The following is a 16,965-nucleotide window of genomic DNA, read 5'->3' on the forward strand; positions in this document are numbered from 1 at the left end:
AGGCGAGCGCTTTAGCTTCCAGGACCTCACCTTCCAGGACCTCACGTGCTCACGTTCATGCACGTCATGGAAAGTTCCCAGATGATAATGCTAACAGAATGGCTATTCCCATTTTGTCATCTAAAATATCATTTTTGGGCGATTTCGCCGTAAATAAACCTCGCGCCGCTTCCCTAAAGACACAATCCAGAGATATAAGCCTTCAAAGAGGTGGTCTTTCATTGGATTAGGCGGAGATTGGCGATTTCGTTCGCAAATAACGGCCGGCCGGGAGGTTGCTAGCTTTCGGCTAGTAGCTAGAAAGATCAGGCCAGGCTTCAGAAGGCCTCTTATCATTTTTATTCATTTCATTAAATATCCCGGACTAGTTCGGGATAGGCACCCTGGAATACGTCGCGCCGCCTACAATGAACATTGGGTGAACATTGGGGGGGTCTAAACTTTATTTTAAACCATTTTCAATGGAATAAATCGTCGGAGCATCTAGCGTCTCTCGTTGGTGAGCGCTGGGCGAGCCGGGACCACCCACGTTGCTCCAAGCAGCTCGGGGTAAGTAAAATAGCAAATAAAAAATTGTTTTTGATCCCGAATATCCCGAACTAGTTCGGGATAGGCACTCAATGAGTTAATATGTTGGTGTGAAACTCCTGGTGTATTTTAGTTCTGCAATAAAATAAAGAATTGGTTCATTACAGGTTCGGTACGGGGTCATAGGTTCATTACAGGTTCGGTACGGGGTCATTCGGTTCAGTACACCGATTTCGGTTCGATATTTTGCACCCCTGCGCTCACCCAGTGTCATGTCAAAGCCACAGCAAATTCACCGTTCACTCATGACATGATGTCACACAGCTGGACCAACACCAACGGATAGTTTAGCTCCACACAAGTAAACACATAGAATAATATGCAGGTAGACTGCAGCTGTACACTGCCCCCTACCTGCTGTGTGTGGGACTGCGGCCGTACGGAGGAGACTGGGCCGTGTTGTCGCAGTCTGCCAGGCCCACCGACAGATTGTTGCGCCAGGTCCCCGTGCCTGCGCTGTTCACTGACGACACTGAAAAAAGAAAAAGAAATATAAATAAATATAAATAAAAGAATTAAAGGAGCACTTCACCCAAGTGATGGGTTCTGTGAGCCAGCGCCAAACAATCACTTATTACATTTGGCGAATTTTATATGCATATCCGCGTTGCACTTTGGTGTGTATGAGAAAAGGCGTAAGGCGAATACTTTTCATTTTCGGGTCGCTAATTCGCATCGCTTCGCTAATTCGGCGTTGTGTAAAGACCTTAAGCCTGGCTACGAGGTTGTACCTGAGGAGTAGGAGGTGGTGCGGCTGGCGGAGCTGAAGGGCGCGGGCAGGGTCTGGTAGCCCGGGCCGTGCCCGTTGCTGTGCCCGTTGCTGTGCCCGCCCTGGCGCTGGTACCAGCCTCTCAGGTGCTCTGCCACCAGGGCCTTCTGCATGCTCCTGGCCAGCAGCTGGCTGCGAGGCCCCGCCCCCTTGCGGCAGCGAGGCGGCGGGCGCACCGTGGCGTACGGGTTCTGCTGGGACAGGCCGTCCGTCTGGTCCACGCTGTAGTGGCGGTACCGGTCGTGGGCGCGGTACCCATTCACCTGGGGAGGAAGGGGTTAATTTACTCATACAATGCCAAAAAGACGATTTATTTAATAAAATTGTATTTTTAACTATGGTCTTCCCTGCCAATTGTCTTTTAAAAAAATTAAAAAATAAATACATGTTTTTTGGACCTTCAGCAATGTATTAGGCATGATCACGATTGCAAAATTGCATGTTTAACCCCTATACCAACCCCATCTTTCAAACATGGCAGCCATGTTTGTTTACATTTGAAGAAAACATAAGGGCTGCTATCTCCTGAATGCCCGAACGGATTTCCAAGCGGATTGTTTTTGTTTGAAAGCTGTGAAAAGCGTGCACATGCGTAGTGCATGATCTGTGCACACTATCTTTTAACCCTTTGTACCCTTTGGTGGCAATATAAGAGGTCCCACTTTACATATGGTACTGACTGTGTTAACTATTCATTATCAATAAATCAATTAATTAAACTGGCATGTCTGTGGTATCCGTTCACCTGGGGAGGAAGGGGTTAATCTGTCAAAGTAATCATTTGAATAAATTGTATAATAATTAGGGTTGCCCGATCCCGATCACGTGATCGGATCGGCCGCCGATATGGCCGTTTTTATAAGATCGGAGATCGGGGAAAAAAAATCGAAAAAAAAAAAGTTTTTTTTTTTTTTTTTTTTCAAAAAAATATTTTCTGGGAGTACTGAAAGTTACAGGTAAGGTGAATGCGATATGAAATGTAAGCTTACCATAATCACAGTAATCCTTAATCATTTTCAATCATATTCAAGGGCTTTTGGAGAAATGAGACAGACAGAGCACTGCAGAGGGAAGGTGATTGTGTCAGACTCTGTGTACAGCTGGCAGCTGATGCCAATAAGTAGTAATTGGCCCCTTGCTAATGGATCAAAGGAAGGCAATTATGTCTCTCTGCACTGTCAACTAGCTCAGTGGTTCTCAACCTGTGGGTCGGGACCCCCAGGGGGGTCCTCAAATTATTTTGGGGGGGTCCCCAGATGATTAACTTAATGTGCAACATTGTTTTCTCTCTCAACAGTAAACAAATCAACATAAAGTTTAAGTGTATAGAGGGATCTGCACATTTCGAAAGTGAAAAATTAAGGACTTTTTAATACCTCTAAAATGACAAATTAAACATTGGCCAAATTGTCAAATATTAAAGCCAGAAATTGTGAAAATAGCCGATCTACATGCTCACAACGCCTCGCGTTGCGAGGCGTTGTGAGCATGTAGATCTGCTATTTTCACAATAGAACCGTGTTATACAAAATATACTTCCTCAACTCTTCAGGGTCGGGGGTCCCCAGTTAAAATATGATTATTTTGGGGGTCACGGCCTGAAAAGGTTGAGAACCACTGAACTAGCTGCTACTGCATACTTTTAAAGCAGACTGGTTAATTGGTTCTTAACTTATTTTGTTTCAACTTTAAAAATGGCCAATGTTTTACCAGTTTTTATATAGTTTGTTGATTATTTTTGATGCTGTAATGGTCTATTTTATTTTATTTTTTGAGGTATTAAACAGGTTTTAAAAGTCCTTAAATCGTGACTTCACTGCCAAATTTCAAAGGCCACACCAAAGGTCCGCTGCACAATGATTGAGAAACACTGCACTAGTAGGCCTATATCACTATACACTACTCATAAGCTTTGTTTTTAATTTGTTGATTCAGTGCTGCACTAAGTGATAGAATGAATAGAATTTTTTTTTCTTAATGCCTTGCCAAAAGATCGGATCGGGAAAGATCGGGATCGAATCGGAAGCAATAATATTTGATCGGTATCGGATCGGGAGCAAAAAAACCCTGATCGGGGCATCTCTAATAATAATCTGCCTCCTGGTGGCGCTATACTAGGTCAATGTTCAAAGGGTGGCGTTTGTTCCTCAATGTGAATGTTCGTGCAAAGTTTCACCGCAAAATCCGACGCCGACGTTCATGACTTGCGTCATTTTGTTAAAAACCTCAAAATGTCAAGCTTAGCCAAGCAGGATGGAAAGCCTCATGAAAGGCAGATATTATCATCACCTGGTAGTAGGGCATTCACAAATAGTGATTTTTAGTATTCTAATTATTCGACCTCTAAGTATTTGAATAGTCGAATATTCGACAGGACGTCTGGCCAAACTGTCAAATATTAAGTAAGCAAGAGCCGTACATTGTGAAAATAGCAGATCTGCTATTTTCACAATATTTATCTGCAGAACCGAGTCACATTAAATGTAATACCTACAATTCCAAGTGCTTGTCAGGGTGGGGGGTCCCCAGTTCAAATATGTTTATTTTGTGGGTCACGGCCTAAAAAGGTTTGAGAACCCCTGGTATAGAGCATTAACAAATTCATCCACCAGGGGCACTGACATCTCATTCTTATGACTTCCTATCTAGCCAAGCTTTATAAACGATATCATTTTTAAAGAGAAAACAATAAAATAAATAAGCGAATATTCGACTTTGGTGAACATCGTCGAATATTGACTTTGATATTCGAATGTTCGAATATTCTAATATTTGTTGAATGCCCTACCTGGTAGTTGGGGTTCAGGTTGTAGTGCCCCTCCACCTCGCTCTCGTAGACGTACGCAGCAGCGGTGGAGTCGGCTGCAGTGGCGTAGAAGGAGCTGCAGGGGGCGTAGTGGGGCGCCGGGGGCTCACAGGCGTAGCTGCAGGGTGGGTGGAGCAGGTTGGGCATGGAGCCGGTGTTCACCTCCACCCGGCTGTAACCATGACAACATGACAACACTATTAAAGGAGTAGTTCACCCCCAAAATGCCTTTTTTTCTATTGATTACCCATGCCATGGAGAGTAGAGTTCAATCATATTTTTTGTTTTTTCTCGCATTCCTAAGACCAACAAAAAAAAATAATTTGAGTAAATTTACCCCCATTGATTCGGGATGGGGACCCGTTTCGAAACGGGTCCCCATCCGGAACGAATGGGGGTAAATTTATTGTTATCACATTTTTGTCTTAGGAATGCGACAAAAAACAAAAAATCACACTCGTGTGAACTGAGCGGTGGAGGCTGTGTGTGTGTGTGTGTGTGTGTGTGTGTGTGTGTGTGTGTGTGTGTGTGTGTGTGTGTGTGTGTGTGTGTGTGTGTGTGTGTGTGTGTGTGCGTGCGTGTGTGCGTGCGTGAATGTGAGTCTGAACAACAGCGCCCCTCCCTTAACATGTGTGGTCAGAAAAGGTTACTGCAGGCTACAGACACGGACGCATACATACCCACACACACGGCCACGTATAGGAGCGTTGTGACCACCGCTCAAAAATATTATTGAACTCTACTCTCCATGGCATGGGTAATCAATAGATAAAAAGTCATTTTGGGGGTGAACTACTCCTTTAAGCCCCTTTTCGACTAGAGCTTTAGCACCACACTACACACACTTGTATTGGGTGTTGGAGTGGTTGTAGTGGGTGTTGGGTTACAGACCTGGGGTGGTTGTATTGGGTGTTGGGGTGGTTGTATTGGGTGTTGGGTTGGTTGTAGTGGGTGTGGTGGGGTACAGACCTGGGGTGGTTGTATTGGGTGTTGGAGTACAGACCTGGGGTGGTTGTATTGGGTGGTGGGGTGGTTGTATATGGGTACAGACCTGGGGTGGTTTATTGGGTGTTGGGGTGGTTGTATTGGGTGTTGGGTTACAGACCTGGGGTGGTTTATTGGGTGTTGGGGTGGTTGTATTGGGTGTTGGGGTGGTTGTATTGGGTGGTGGGGTACAGACCTGGGGTGGTTGTATTGGGTGGTGGGGTGGTTGTATTGGGTGGTGGGGTACAGACCTGGGGTGGTTGTATTGGGTGGGGATACAGAACTAGGGTGGTTGTATTGGGTAGGGATACAGAACTAGGGTGGTTGTATTGGGTAGGGATACAGAACTAGGGTGGTTGTATTGGGTGGTGGGGTACAGACCTGGGGTGGTTGTATTGGGCGGGCGGTCCACAATAGTCCAGGCTGGACAGACTGGTGTAGTTAGATCCCAGGTCTTCCAGCGCCTCGGTGCTGTTGCAATGGCGACGCGGTGACAGCGTAAACACAGGTTTCTCTGAGTCCGGGTGTTTCAGACCAGGCTGAGACTCTAGAGACGCACTGCGATGCCTGAAGGCCTGACAGCCCAGCTCTGACCTGGAGACATGGAAATACATACAGTCATCTATCTATATATCTATCTATCTATCTATAGACCAGGGGTCTTCAAAGTTTTCAGGCCAAGCACCCCTTAGTTGAGAGCAGGCCTGGAATTTTGTCATTTTAGGGGCAAGGTCAAATGGCCTTTGGTGTTGTCCATTGTTTGAGGGCACAAAGGCCAAATGCCAGGGCAGGGAGGCCATCAAATAAAACAAGATTTTGGTCCATTGAAAGAATTACTTGAATTTAAAAGAGACAGAGGAGACAGTGGTCGAGTCAGCTGGGGCATTAAGGCCACTCTGGTCACAGGGCATGCCATTTTTTGGAGGGGCACTGGGACAAACTGAGGGGCAACAACGGCCATGGCCTTAATGGCCTCCCTGAAATTCCTGCACTGGTTGAGAGAGAGAGATGAAGCAGGGACCCCCACAACCTGTTCCTAGATTCAATATAGTTTCATCTTTTGACAGCATCAGTCCATTTTGGAATCTTCAATACTTAATAAACTTGACCTTTCACTCTATACTTAGTCTGCTCTTTTTCCCCTCTACACCAAGGCTATTTGCCGAAAATAGCTGATCTACAAGACGTTGGATATTTTGGATATCGCGATAATATCGTGAATTTCTTTGGTCACAATAATCGTGACGTGACATTTTCATATCGTTCCTTTCCTATACTGCAGTGAGGGGACAGGTCATGGGGTCAGAGTTCAGAGGTCGTACCTGAGCTGGCTGCTGCTGTAGGCGTTGCGGGTCATGAGGGGCGCAGGGGGGTCAGAGGTCACGCTGCAGGGGTCTCTGGGGGGGCGGGGCAGGGTCTTGTACGGACTGCTGTGATTGGACGAAGCCTCTCTGGGGCTCTGGTAGTAAAGCCCCGCCTCCTGGTAGCCTTCAAATGTGAACCTGGAAGATAAGATAAGAGATAAGATATCTTATAATAACCACAGAAATGGCGGCGGCGCCCTCTACAGGGGAGTGTTCAGGAAAACGCTAAAAAGGTGCAGTTGTGGGAAATTTGAAATGTGGTTGCCGTGACGCAAGTCGCGAGAAATCCACTGGGAACTGAATTCTGTCCCCCCTCTAAAACATGATTATCAGGTATTATGATACTAGGAGGAAGATTTTTTCCCAAAAAAGTATACAGAAAGAGTTAAAATTGGGTTTTTATGTGGCCACACCCCCAGTTCATTAAGTATGCATGGATGTCATGGTGGGTGGTGACCCAGCTGAAGTTAGCCACACCTACAGTGTTGGGTGAATGGTAATTAGGGGAGGAGTTGATTCTGTGATGTAATAAGTATGTGTGTTTTTTAACTGACACTTTTGAGGTGGCAGCCTCCAAGAGAAAACAAACAAATACCAAGAGAATACATAATTGCTCATAAAAACCACACCAGGGGGTCTAATGAAGTACTTTCAACCTCCTAGACACATGAAAAACAGAAAAAGTACAAAACTATGGCACCACCTCTTTAAGGGCGCTCCATACTTCGACCGAAACTGAAGATTTCGGTCAAAGGGTCCTTTTCGACCATAAAATGATATCCCTCGCGACTTATGAAAAGCATTAGACCGAATGAGTCTTCGGTTCGGAAAAATTCGGAAATTTGCACGTTGGAAAACACAACTCACCGAACATTTCTGATAAAGTATAGACAGGCCTTTATCATTTATATTAGATATTGTGGTGTCACATGATGCTTGACTAATCCCGTCTGATTGGACATGTTTGAAACTATCCACCTGTTTCCGCAAGACTTTACTGTAGCATTATCTGCGGGACACTTCCGGTTAACAGCAGACATACAAGCTCACGTCGCGTCGCAGTTGCAACCGCTGTGACCTTGTAGATCACACTCGGCTGCGACACCGGAAATGCCGCTCGCCTTCTGCGCAATGCACGATGGGATGTTGGAAAGTTGGGGATAGATAACTTCAGCTAACTATGTTCACAACTTCAGCCAAAATGTTCACAAGAAACAGATTCACTTTGCTGGCAAAAAAGGGTCAGTGAGTTAACAGAGAGGGGACAGTGAGTTGACGGAGAGGGGACAGAGAGGGGACAGAGGGACACTCACCTGCCCAGGGGTCTGTGGAGGTCCTTGGGGAGGGGTCTGTCCAGGTCGAACTCTGTCCCCAGCATGGGGCTGCGAGGGGGGCTGAGCTGGGGGGACGCGGAGCCCTGCACCGACCTGGAGCGAGGCCTCTGGTCCCTGTCTGAGTCATCTGGACACAAGAGGACATTTATTATATTATATTTATTACATCTGAGTCGTCTGAACATAAGAGGACATTACATGAATTATATTTATACTGTCTGAGTGAGTCATCTGTGGAGGACAGTAACTCTAACACGGGGAAACTGTCTGAGCCTTCCCTAAAACACCCTGGACAACACTCCACATGTCCCAGACTCTTCTCCCTTCCCTAAAACACCCTGGACGACGCTCCACGCGTCCCAGACTCTTCTCCCTTCCCTAAAACACTCTGGACAACACTCCACATGTCCCAGACTCTTCTCCCTTCCCTAAAACACTCTGGACAACACTCCACATGTCCCAGACTCTTCTCCCTTCCCTAAAACACTCTGGACAACACTCCACATGTCCCAGACTCTTTTCCTTTCGGTAAAACACCCTGGACAACGCTCCACACATCCTATATTTATTAAAGTCGGTCAATCAAGCAAAACTTACACAGATTGGATCCCATCCCAATCAACCAACTTTACTGGGGTGCAGTGTATGGAAATAACAATTTTCACTTTGACAAATAAGCTATTCCCCTCCAGAAATCCTCTGTTAACAGTTTTACTGCCAGATGTTGTTATTTATTTATTGGGTTTTGTGCCAGCAAAAGCACCTTACCTTTGCGATGTTATAGACAAAGATGTATTCATTTTTTTTTTCATTTATTATTTTCTTTTCTCCTTAAATAGGTGTACTTTCGCTATACTCGCAGTAGAGGGCAGCCTCATGCAAGAATGAATGTGAAATGGCCGCGGTAGGCTACCGTCCGTCAAGACAGCTCAATCGCTACAGAGCAATAGATCCAGAGAAAATAACAAGCAATGTTTTGTTACTCCATTGATGCTAACGTCCAGTGGGTTTTTTAGAGCACTTTTACGGGAGCTGTCTCTACGGTACACACCCGCGCGACCCCTCATCAGTTTACAGACATCAAAACAAGGTACAAAAGAACGAGCCAAAGAACGTACAATTGGCATCGCACCGCCGGGAAAAATGGGGCGAACGGGAACGTCCAAAGCGGTTATAGAGTTAATAATGACTTATTATTTCTGTTTAAACCCAGACCAAAATGACCCTAAGAAAGGAGGACAAATTGTAGTGCCGTTTTCCAGATAAGATCATCGATCATCAAATTATGAACTCTTGCACACTGTGTCAAACACTGGCTGCTTTAAGAGAAATAGCACCTTTGGTCTGTTACCAAGACTCATTTGGTTAGATCTCAGTGTATAAATACGGTGCGTGGTCATAGTTGATCAGTTGCTAATTAGTTGCAGGTGTTTGTTAATAGCCTACAAATTATATGTATTTTGGTTGTTGGGCGTTAAGTGTTAAATTGCTGACTCACCATCGTCCTCTAGTGGTAGACTGGAGACAGAACTACAGTCTGAACGTCCAAGTTCATCTGGAAGAAGAAGAGAAATCCTGAATGACCCCGAATGACCCCTGAATGACCCTTGAGTGACCCACAGGAGGCAGTACAAAGTATCGGCCATCTTGCTGGTACCGTACCTTCAGCCTGAAGATCTACTGTCACCCTGGAGCCCATGTTAGCAAGCAAATAATAATAATAATCTTGATTGTCCCAGAGGGGAATTATGATGCTATAGGACATAATTGAATCTTCCCTGTTTGATGTGATAGGCATTCATCTAATCTTCCCTGTTTGATGCGATAGGCGTTCATCTAATCTTCCCTGTTTGATGTGATAGGCGTTAGTTTAACATACCTGCGATGATGATGGATGCTCTCTGCGTGGGCTTCTTGCCCTGTTTGATGCGATAGGCGTTCATCTGGTCCTCGATGTGCTGCAGCGTTGCCATGGCGTCCAGGCAGTTCCTCCGCCTCTTCTTCTTCACCGTCTTACAGAGGTCCGTCTCATTGGCCAGCTTCTGAGCTGCTTCTACGATCTTCCTCTGGAGGGCAAACCTGGACTCCAGGTTACGCAGGTACGGGTCCTGGAAGATAGGTAATAGACAAATAGAATATTATAGAATATAGGTATAGGTCCTGGAAGATAGGTAGTAAATATATAGAACCTGGACTCTAGGTTACGCAGGTACGGGTCCTGGAAGATAGGTAATACATATATAGAATATTATAGAATACAGGTAGAGTACAGGTCCTGGAAGACATGTCATATAGAGTACAGGTCCTGGAAGATATTTAACTAGAAAAGATGCAATTGGAAATTACAAGTGTGGTTGCTGACGGTTGCTGACGTGACTATATTCTACAGTAAGCTAACTGTCATGTGAAGCTCCACCAATTGATTCCCTACTGATTCCCACTCCCATTGATTCCCTATTGATTCCCACTCCCATTGATTCCCTATTGATTCCAACTCCCATTGATTCCCTATTGATTCCCACTCCCATTGATTCCCTACTGATTCCCACTCCCATTGATTACCTACTGATTCCCACTCCCATTGATTCCCTATTGATTCCCACTCCCATTGATTCCCTATTGATTCCCACTCCCATTGATTCCCTATTGATTCCCACTCCCATTGATTCCCTATTGATTCCCTATCCCGGACAGATGTCTGTCTGTCTGTTAATTCTGGCAGCGGAAAAAGTTACCCTAGTTAGTAAATAAAGTTTCCCCAGGAATATACTGTGTTGCCCTGTTGGGCGACCACACTAACTAGAAAGAATTCTGGGAAATTGCGAGTGTGGTTGCCTATTTATTGTCTGGATAGTCAAATTGTCATGTGAAGCCCTGTTGGGGCAACCACACGAATCATGTGTGAGGCCTGACCTATTTATAGTCCAGTAAATTACCAATTTATAGTCTGGATTGTTTATCTAGAAAGAAAGAATGAATGAAAGAAATAATAAATAAAGTAGCACTACTAGTACTAACCACACTAATAAATATATAGAATAAAGATATGGGACCTTGAAGATGGATGGATGGATGGATGGATGGATGGATGATAGATTGAACTCTCACCTCATTGTACGGGAACAGCTCATCCAACTTAAAGGTTGTGCCGACGCGTCGTCTGACCAGTGGGGGGCGCTCTCCTGAACACAGAGGGTATTCTTTGGGCAGTTTGCCTGTCAGCTCCTGAAGGAAATAAAAAGAAGTTCACTTAAACTGACTCAAAATGCTTTGACTTAAGACCTGCAATTATTTTATACTTTAGCTATTGAAAAATAGCAGATATACAAGCTCACAGAGTGCCGCGCTGCGAGCTTGAATCGGGTCAATGTATATACATAGACACACAAGTTCATGATTTCTGTGGGATTGTAAATCAGATTTTCTTTTTTTGTTCTTTTTTTTATAGTTAAAGCATAAAATAATGGTTAAAGTAATAATGTGTTCCTGGCCTTAATGGGTTAAAACTGTCCCCCAGGGCTCTGTACTTGGTCAGCTCCTTTTCCCTCTACACCAATTATCTTCCTCTAAAATAGCAGATCTCACGACGCACCGCATGGTGATGCATTGTGGGATTGTAGATCAGCTATTTTTCGCTGACTGTTGGCTTATTATTATTGTAGTGCCCAAAGTCGTCCTGTACTCTAGTCTGGGTACTACAGGTTGCAGATGGAGTTCTGACGTGTATTCAAATAACTGATGTCGAAACGCTCTAATGAGAGCATAAATTATAATATGTATTACTATTAGTCTAAGTCCTATACTTGACATATAAATAAGTAAATAAATGAACAGTTATACGACGCTATACAGTAGGGTGCATTAATGACTTGTGATCTTTGCAAGTCGACTCGACTCAGTAAAAAGTTGAGTTGAAGTCGACTTTATCGTTTGATGATGTCATCACATCACACACGACACCCCAATTATTTTGGGTGGTCCCCAGATAATTAACTTAATGTGAAACATTATTTTCTCATTCAACTGTAAACAAACCAACATAAAGTGTAAGTGTACAACGCCTCGTGATGCGAGGCGTTGTGAGCATGTAGATCTGCTATTTTCACAATAGAAAGTTTTTTTTTTTTCTTTGACTTTCGACTTTCTCTGGTGGGAGTCGACTTGTGTAATGAAGTAGACTGAGTCGACTTGTCGACTTTTTCGTTAATGCCCTACTATACAGACCACAGCTCCTGAACACAATCACAAACTGTTTGCCACTGGCAACACCTGAGGCTGATTACAGAGTGGTTAAATACCTAGGCAATGTGGACGTGACCAAGGCCTTCACTTCAGTGACATCATCAAGCTCAAATGGCTCTTACAATTATTATCATTATGTGGAGGCAGGGGCGGCCTTTGGAATTTGGAGGCCCGTTTCAAGAGCTATTGATGATAATGTGTGGCACCAAATCCTGGGCCCTGGGTACAAGGATTCACTTTGGGCCCCCCATGAATGTTCTTCATAGACTGGGAATGCATATTACGCATTATTTTGTGCTTTAACTATTGAAAAAATAGCAGATATACAAGCTCACGGTGCCGCGCTGCGAGCTTGTAGATCTGCTATTTTTTGAGAAATCGTGAAAATCTTTGAATATTTCAAACACTTCTAAGGTTTTTTGAAAAAACCTGTTTCCATGTCAGTGATGCTCAAACCTTTTCATGTAAAGGACCCCCAAAATGATATGTATTTGGCCACGGACCCCTATCTTAAAATATTTATTTCTAGGCACCCCGCAGAAGCAAATGTTAAAAAATACATTTATTCGAAAGATTTGCACACGTCACAACTTTTCGAAAATAGCAGATCTACAAGCTTGCATGCTGCAAGCTTGTAGATGTGCTATTTTTCCAATAGCTAAAGTATAAAATAATTAAGGTCCCTCCACCTCGGACCCTAGTAACTCAGTCCCACTCCCCCCCTTGTGACGCCCCTGCCGGTAGCTCTTGCTATATTATCATTATTGTGTGATGCTCACCGCCTCTCTCAGGCAGATCTTCTAGTTATTATTATTATTATTGTGTGATGCTCACCGCCTCTCTCAAGCAGATCTTCTAGTTAATATTATTATTATTATTATAGTGTGATGCTCACCGCCTCTCTCAGGCAGATCTTCTAGTTATTAATATTATTATTGTGTGATGCTCACCGCCTCTCTCAGGCAGATCTGCTAGTTATTATTATTATTATTGTGTGATGCTCACCGCCTCTCTCAGGCAGATCTTCTAGTTATTATTATTATTATTGTGTGATGCTCACCGCCTCTCTCAGGCAGATCTTCTAGTTATTATTATTATTATTGTGTGATGCTCACCGCCTCTCTCAGGCAGATCTTCTAGTTATTAATATTATTATTATTATTGTGTGATGCTCACCGCCTCTCTCAGACAGATCTTCTTCAGCTCTTTAGTCTTCTTGTTCAGAACTCCTTGGATCTCCTGTTCTCTCCTCCTCAGATCAGAGATCTTCTCCTTCATCAGCTCATCGTTGGCCTCCGAGTCTGCAGAACCTGATGCATGCACACACACACGCATGAGCACACACACACACACACACACACACACACACACACACACACACACACACACACACACACACACACACACACACACACACACACACACACACACACACACACACACACACACACACACACACACACACACACACACACACACACACACACACAGATCATGGAAACTCATGCTTGAAACTAAAACGTTTGAGAACCTCAGATTTAAAGTAGACCTATGCCTCTTGACTTCTGTATGAATATAGAGAAGTGGTCATTCGAAGATAAAGATAAAGATATATACTGTATATTCTCAGTTGAAGTGTATGGTAGCAGGGACGTGCAGATAATTTTAGAAAGGCAGGGGCTGAAATATCTAAAAGGGCCTTTTGGTGAAAATATAGAAAATAGCTGACCTCCAAGCTCACAGCGCGTTCGCACTGCTATTTTCAGTACATGATACCACACTAAACTAAGTCTAAAAAAGGCAATGCGGCATACAGCATGGATATATACACAGAGAGAGTAATTCTTTCAACATAAGATGCTGCATTCAAGTTCATGAGAGTTTGGACAAGGCAATGAAGGGGCTCAAGCCCCCTTTGATGTCTATGTGTACACATGCCTGTATGGTAGTGTCCACACTGGACGCTACCATCCACTCCCATCCACTTCAATTGAGAAAGATATTTATCTGTATCTTGCCTGGTGCACCATATCTTCTGCTTGAAAGGTTGTACAACATATTCAGTCAATGTACTGTAATTAGCAGAATAGCTCTCTCTTCGCACAGCTGTCACAGAGCTGGAACTTATGGGCCAATTTATCTTATGACCTGTAGCTGGGTGCAGTGACACACACTGACCTGTAGAGAGCAGACTTCCATTGCTGGCTGTGATCACGTTGTTCTTCATCACTTCCAGCCGCGTTGACTTGGAACATCCGTGGTCTGTGAGATCTGCTGCCATCTCCTCCACGCTCCTCACTGACCCGAGTTTACCCTGAAACAACAGGTCTGTAAGATCTACTGATCCTAGTTTACCCTGAAACAACAAACGACTTGATCTGTAAAATCTACCACTATAACCGCTAACTGTACCCCCATCGGGAGTGAGAAGAGTCTGGGACGTGTGGAGCGTTGTCCAGGGTGTTTTAGGGAAGGGAGAAGAGTCTGGGACGTGTGGAGCGTTGTCCAGGGTGTTTTAGGGAAGGGAGAAGAGTCTGGGACGTGTGGAGCGTTGTCCAGGGTGTTTTAGGGAAGGGAGAAGAGTCTGGGACGTGTGGAGCGTTGTCCAGGGTGTTTTAGGGAAGGGAGAAGAGTCTGGGACGTGTGGAGCGTCGTCCAGGGTGTTTTAGGGAAGGGAGAAGAGTCTGGGACGTGTGGAGCGTCGTCCAGGGTGTTTTAGGGGAGGGAGAAAAGTCTGGTTCGAACTAAGGCTGGGCTATATTAAGAAAACCTTCGATATTCGATAACATTGTTGAATCTCGATATTACTCACATCTTACGATATTAGTAAAAAAAACATTCCATTATATCGTTTTTAATGTGTTTCTACTTTAGGTCCACTGCCTGCCTAACCCAGACAATGAATAGCATATCCATGCATGCACACTGCACAGTACACATAGAATATTAAGAAATTAAATGCCTTATTTTCATTTTCCAACAATGATTTTATTGAAATAACCACACATGGTTACAGATGGACTGCTTTTTTGCATGTGCTGCTACATGCATGCATAGTGTGTCTGTTAATTAATTGGACACGTACACCAATACCTCATTTCAAGAAGTCTTCGTCGATATATATACCTTGTATGTTGATACCTCCATATCGATACATTTTCAATATATTGCCCAGCCTTAATTCAAACAGTTTCCCTGTGTCAGCTGAGCAGGAGTGGTTACTGTACTGTATACTGCGTTTTTCGGGCCGAATATCGGAGTGAATTTCGGAGCGCGCAAATAAAAAGAATCAACCTCACGTTATGTCAGTCACGTTTGCACACTGCCGCCCGTTTCGCACACCGCTGGGTCCCTTAACTGCGCTCTCTATCTCTCTCTCTCCTTGCCCTGAAAAACGCATTTCGCAACGAAAAACACAGCATTGTGCAAAGAATAATCATAATCATAACCACCATAATAATTCTTACTTTGCATTGTTTTCTGTCCAGGTAGAATTGGTGCTGGCTGATGGCCATCACCCAGATGGTCTTGATGTGAGAATGACTGGCATACCAGGTGTGGATGAGGAGCCCAGTCTGCCCAAAGGTCCGCTTGGTTACAGCTCTCCTATTGGATAAAAAAACAAAGGTACGCTTGGTTACAGCTCTCCTATTGGTTAAAGGAGAATTCCGGAGTAGCGCTTTATTTACCTAAATCTGTTAAGTTACATTAAAGGTATATTCAGTGATTGTATTTCATTCAATAACAAAAATATAATTGGTACATTTTCCATTCATTCTCCTCACTAGAATGTGTGCTGACCAAATAAGGACTTCCACCATGGCCCGTGTTGCGAGCATAGCTAGATTCGGTTTTCAGAGGTGGCCAGCCAGTCCTCGACCAATAAGGGCCGTAGTTATGTTATGATGTTTAGTTATGATGGTCAAAATAAAGGTTTTGAGAACCACAGCCGCTCTGAATTAAGAATGTCTGCTAAATGTCTAGATTGTAAACTACTGAATTCATAAAATGCCACAGTCTCGTAGTGAATCAGTATCATACATATCCTGAAGCTGGAGACGTAGGCCTACCGATATTCAGTGATTGGGTCTAATTAAATGATCAAAATGAGAACATTATAATGGTGCAAAAAATCTATAAAAAAACTAAACATTTCCACGCTGTAAGACAAGATGACCCCCGGCCACTTTCATTATCACTGAATACACCTTTAAATTTGACACAAACTAATATTCAAATTGACAGAATGATAATAATAAATCATATTTAACATTAATAATAATAAAGATATGTCACCTGTGTGGGTCGTTGACCTCCACCGCAAACTTCTTCTCCCTGAAGTAAAGATTCTCCAACTGTTTCCACTGGTAGAGCTGGACACACACACACACACACACACACACACACACACACACACACACACACACACACACACACACACACACACACACACACACACACACACACACACACACACACACACACACACACACACACACACACACACACACACACACACACACACACACACAGTTAGGGGTTCAGTGTCTTGCCCAAGGACACTTTGACAGTAGCCCAGCAGAGGAGCTGGGAATCGAACCAAGTACCTTTCACTGCCCTACCTCCTGCGGCCCAATATTCTAAGGTTGTCGAATCTTTTACCCAAGGGAGTGAACTCTCCTATTCCCTCCCTTCCTGTACCCTGATTGGCTAGATTCAGTGATGACACACTTCCACAGAAGACAAGCTGACTTCTGTGGAATTAACATGATCATTAGTCCAGGGTCTGTGTTGCTTGCATCACTGTAGAAGAAGACTCGGGCCAAAAAGGCTTCACAGACACGTTTGCGTTCTGTCTTAAAGGAGTAGTTCACCCCC

General features: G+C 44.1%; 1 protein-coding gene across 1 annotated transcript in view; it reads right to left on the bottom strand.

Moving 5' to 3' along the window:
* Positions 1–938: 938 nt before the first annotated feature.
* LOC308291826 (FERM domain-containing protein 4B-like) overlaps positions 939–16,965 on the bottom strand; it is a gene marked incomplete at both ends in the record, with an annotated part of 36,713 nt that continues 20,686 nt past the window's right edge. Inside the window, 14 exons of the mRNA XM_080733958.1 lie at positions 939–1,060; positions 1,320–1,620; positions 4,146–4,335; positions 5,055–5,132; positions 5,529–5,741; positions 6,470–6,649; positions 7,825–7,972; positions 9,344–9,400; positions 9,725–9,953; positions 10,954–11,070; positions 13,264–13,397; positions 14,266–14,401; positions 15,555–15,693; positions 16,384–16,460. Coding sequence (XP_080590084.1) covers positions 939–1,060; positions 1,320–1,620; positions 4,146–4,335; positions 5,055–5,132; positions 5,529–5,741; positions 6,470–6,649; positions 7,825–7,972; positions 9,344–9,400; positions 9,725–9,953; positions 10,954–11,070; positions 13,264–13,397; positions 14,266–14,401; positions 15,555–15,693; positions 16,384–16,460 — 2,121 coding nt within the window. The remainder of the gene's footprint in view (positions 1,061–1,319; positions 1,621–4,145; positions 4,336–5,054; positions 5,133–5,528; positions 5,742–6,469; positions 6,650–7,824; positions 7,973–9,343; positions 9,401–9,724; positions 9,954–10,953; positions 11,071–13,263; positions 13,398–14,265; positions 14,402–15,554; positions 15,694–16,383; positions 16,461–16,965) is intronic.

The sequence above is a fragment of the Nannobrachium achirus genome (assembly GCF_963921795.1).
Source record: "Nannobrachium achirus genome assembly, chromosome: 9".
NCBI lineage: Eukaryota > Metazoa > Chordata > Actinopteri > Myctophiformes > Myctophidae > Nannobrachium > Nannobrachium achirus.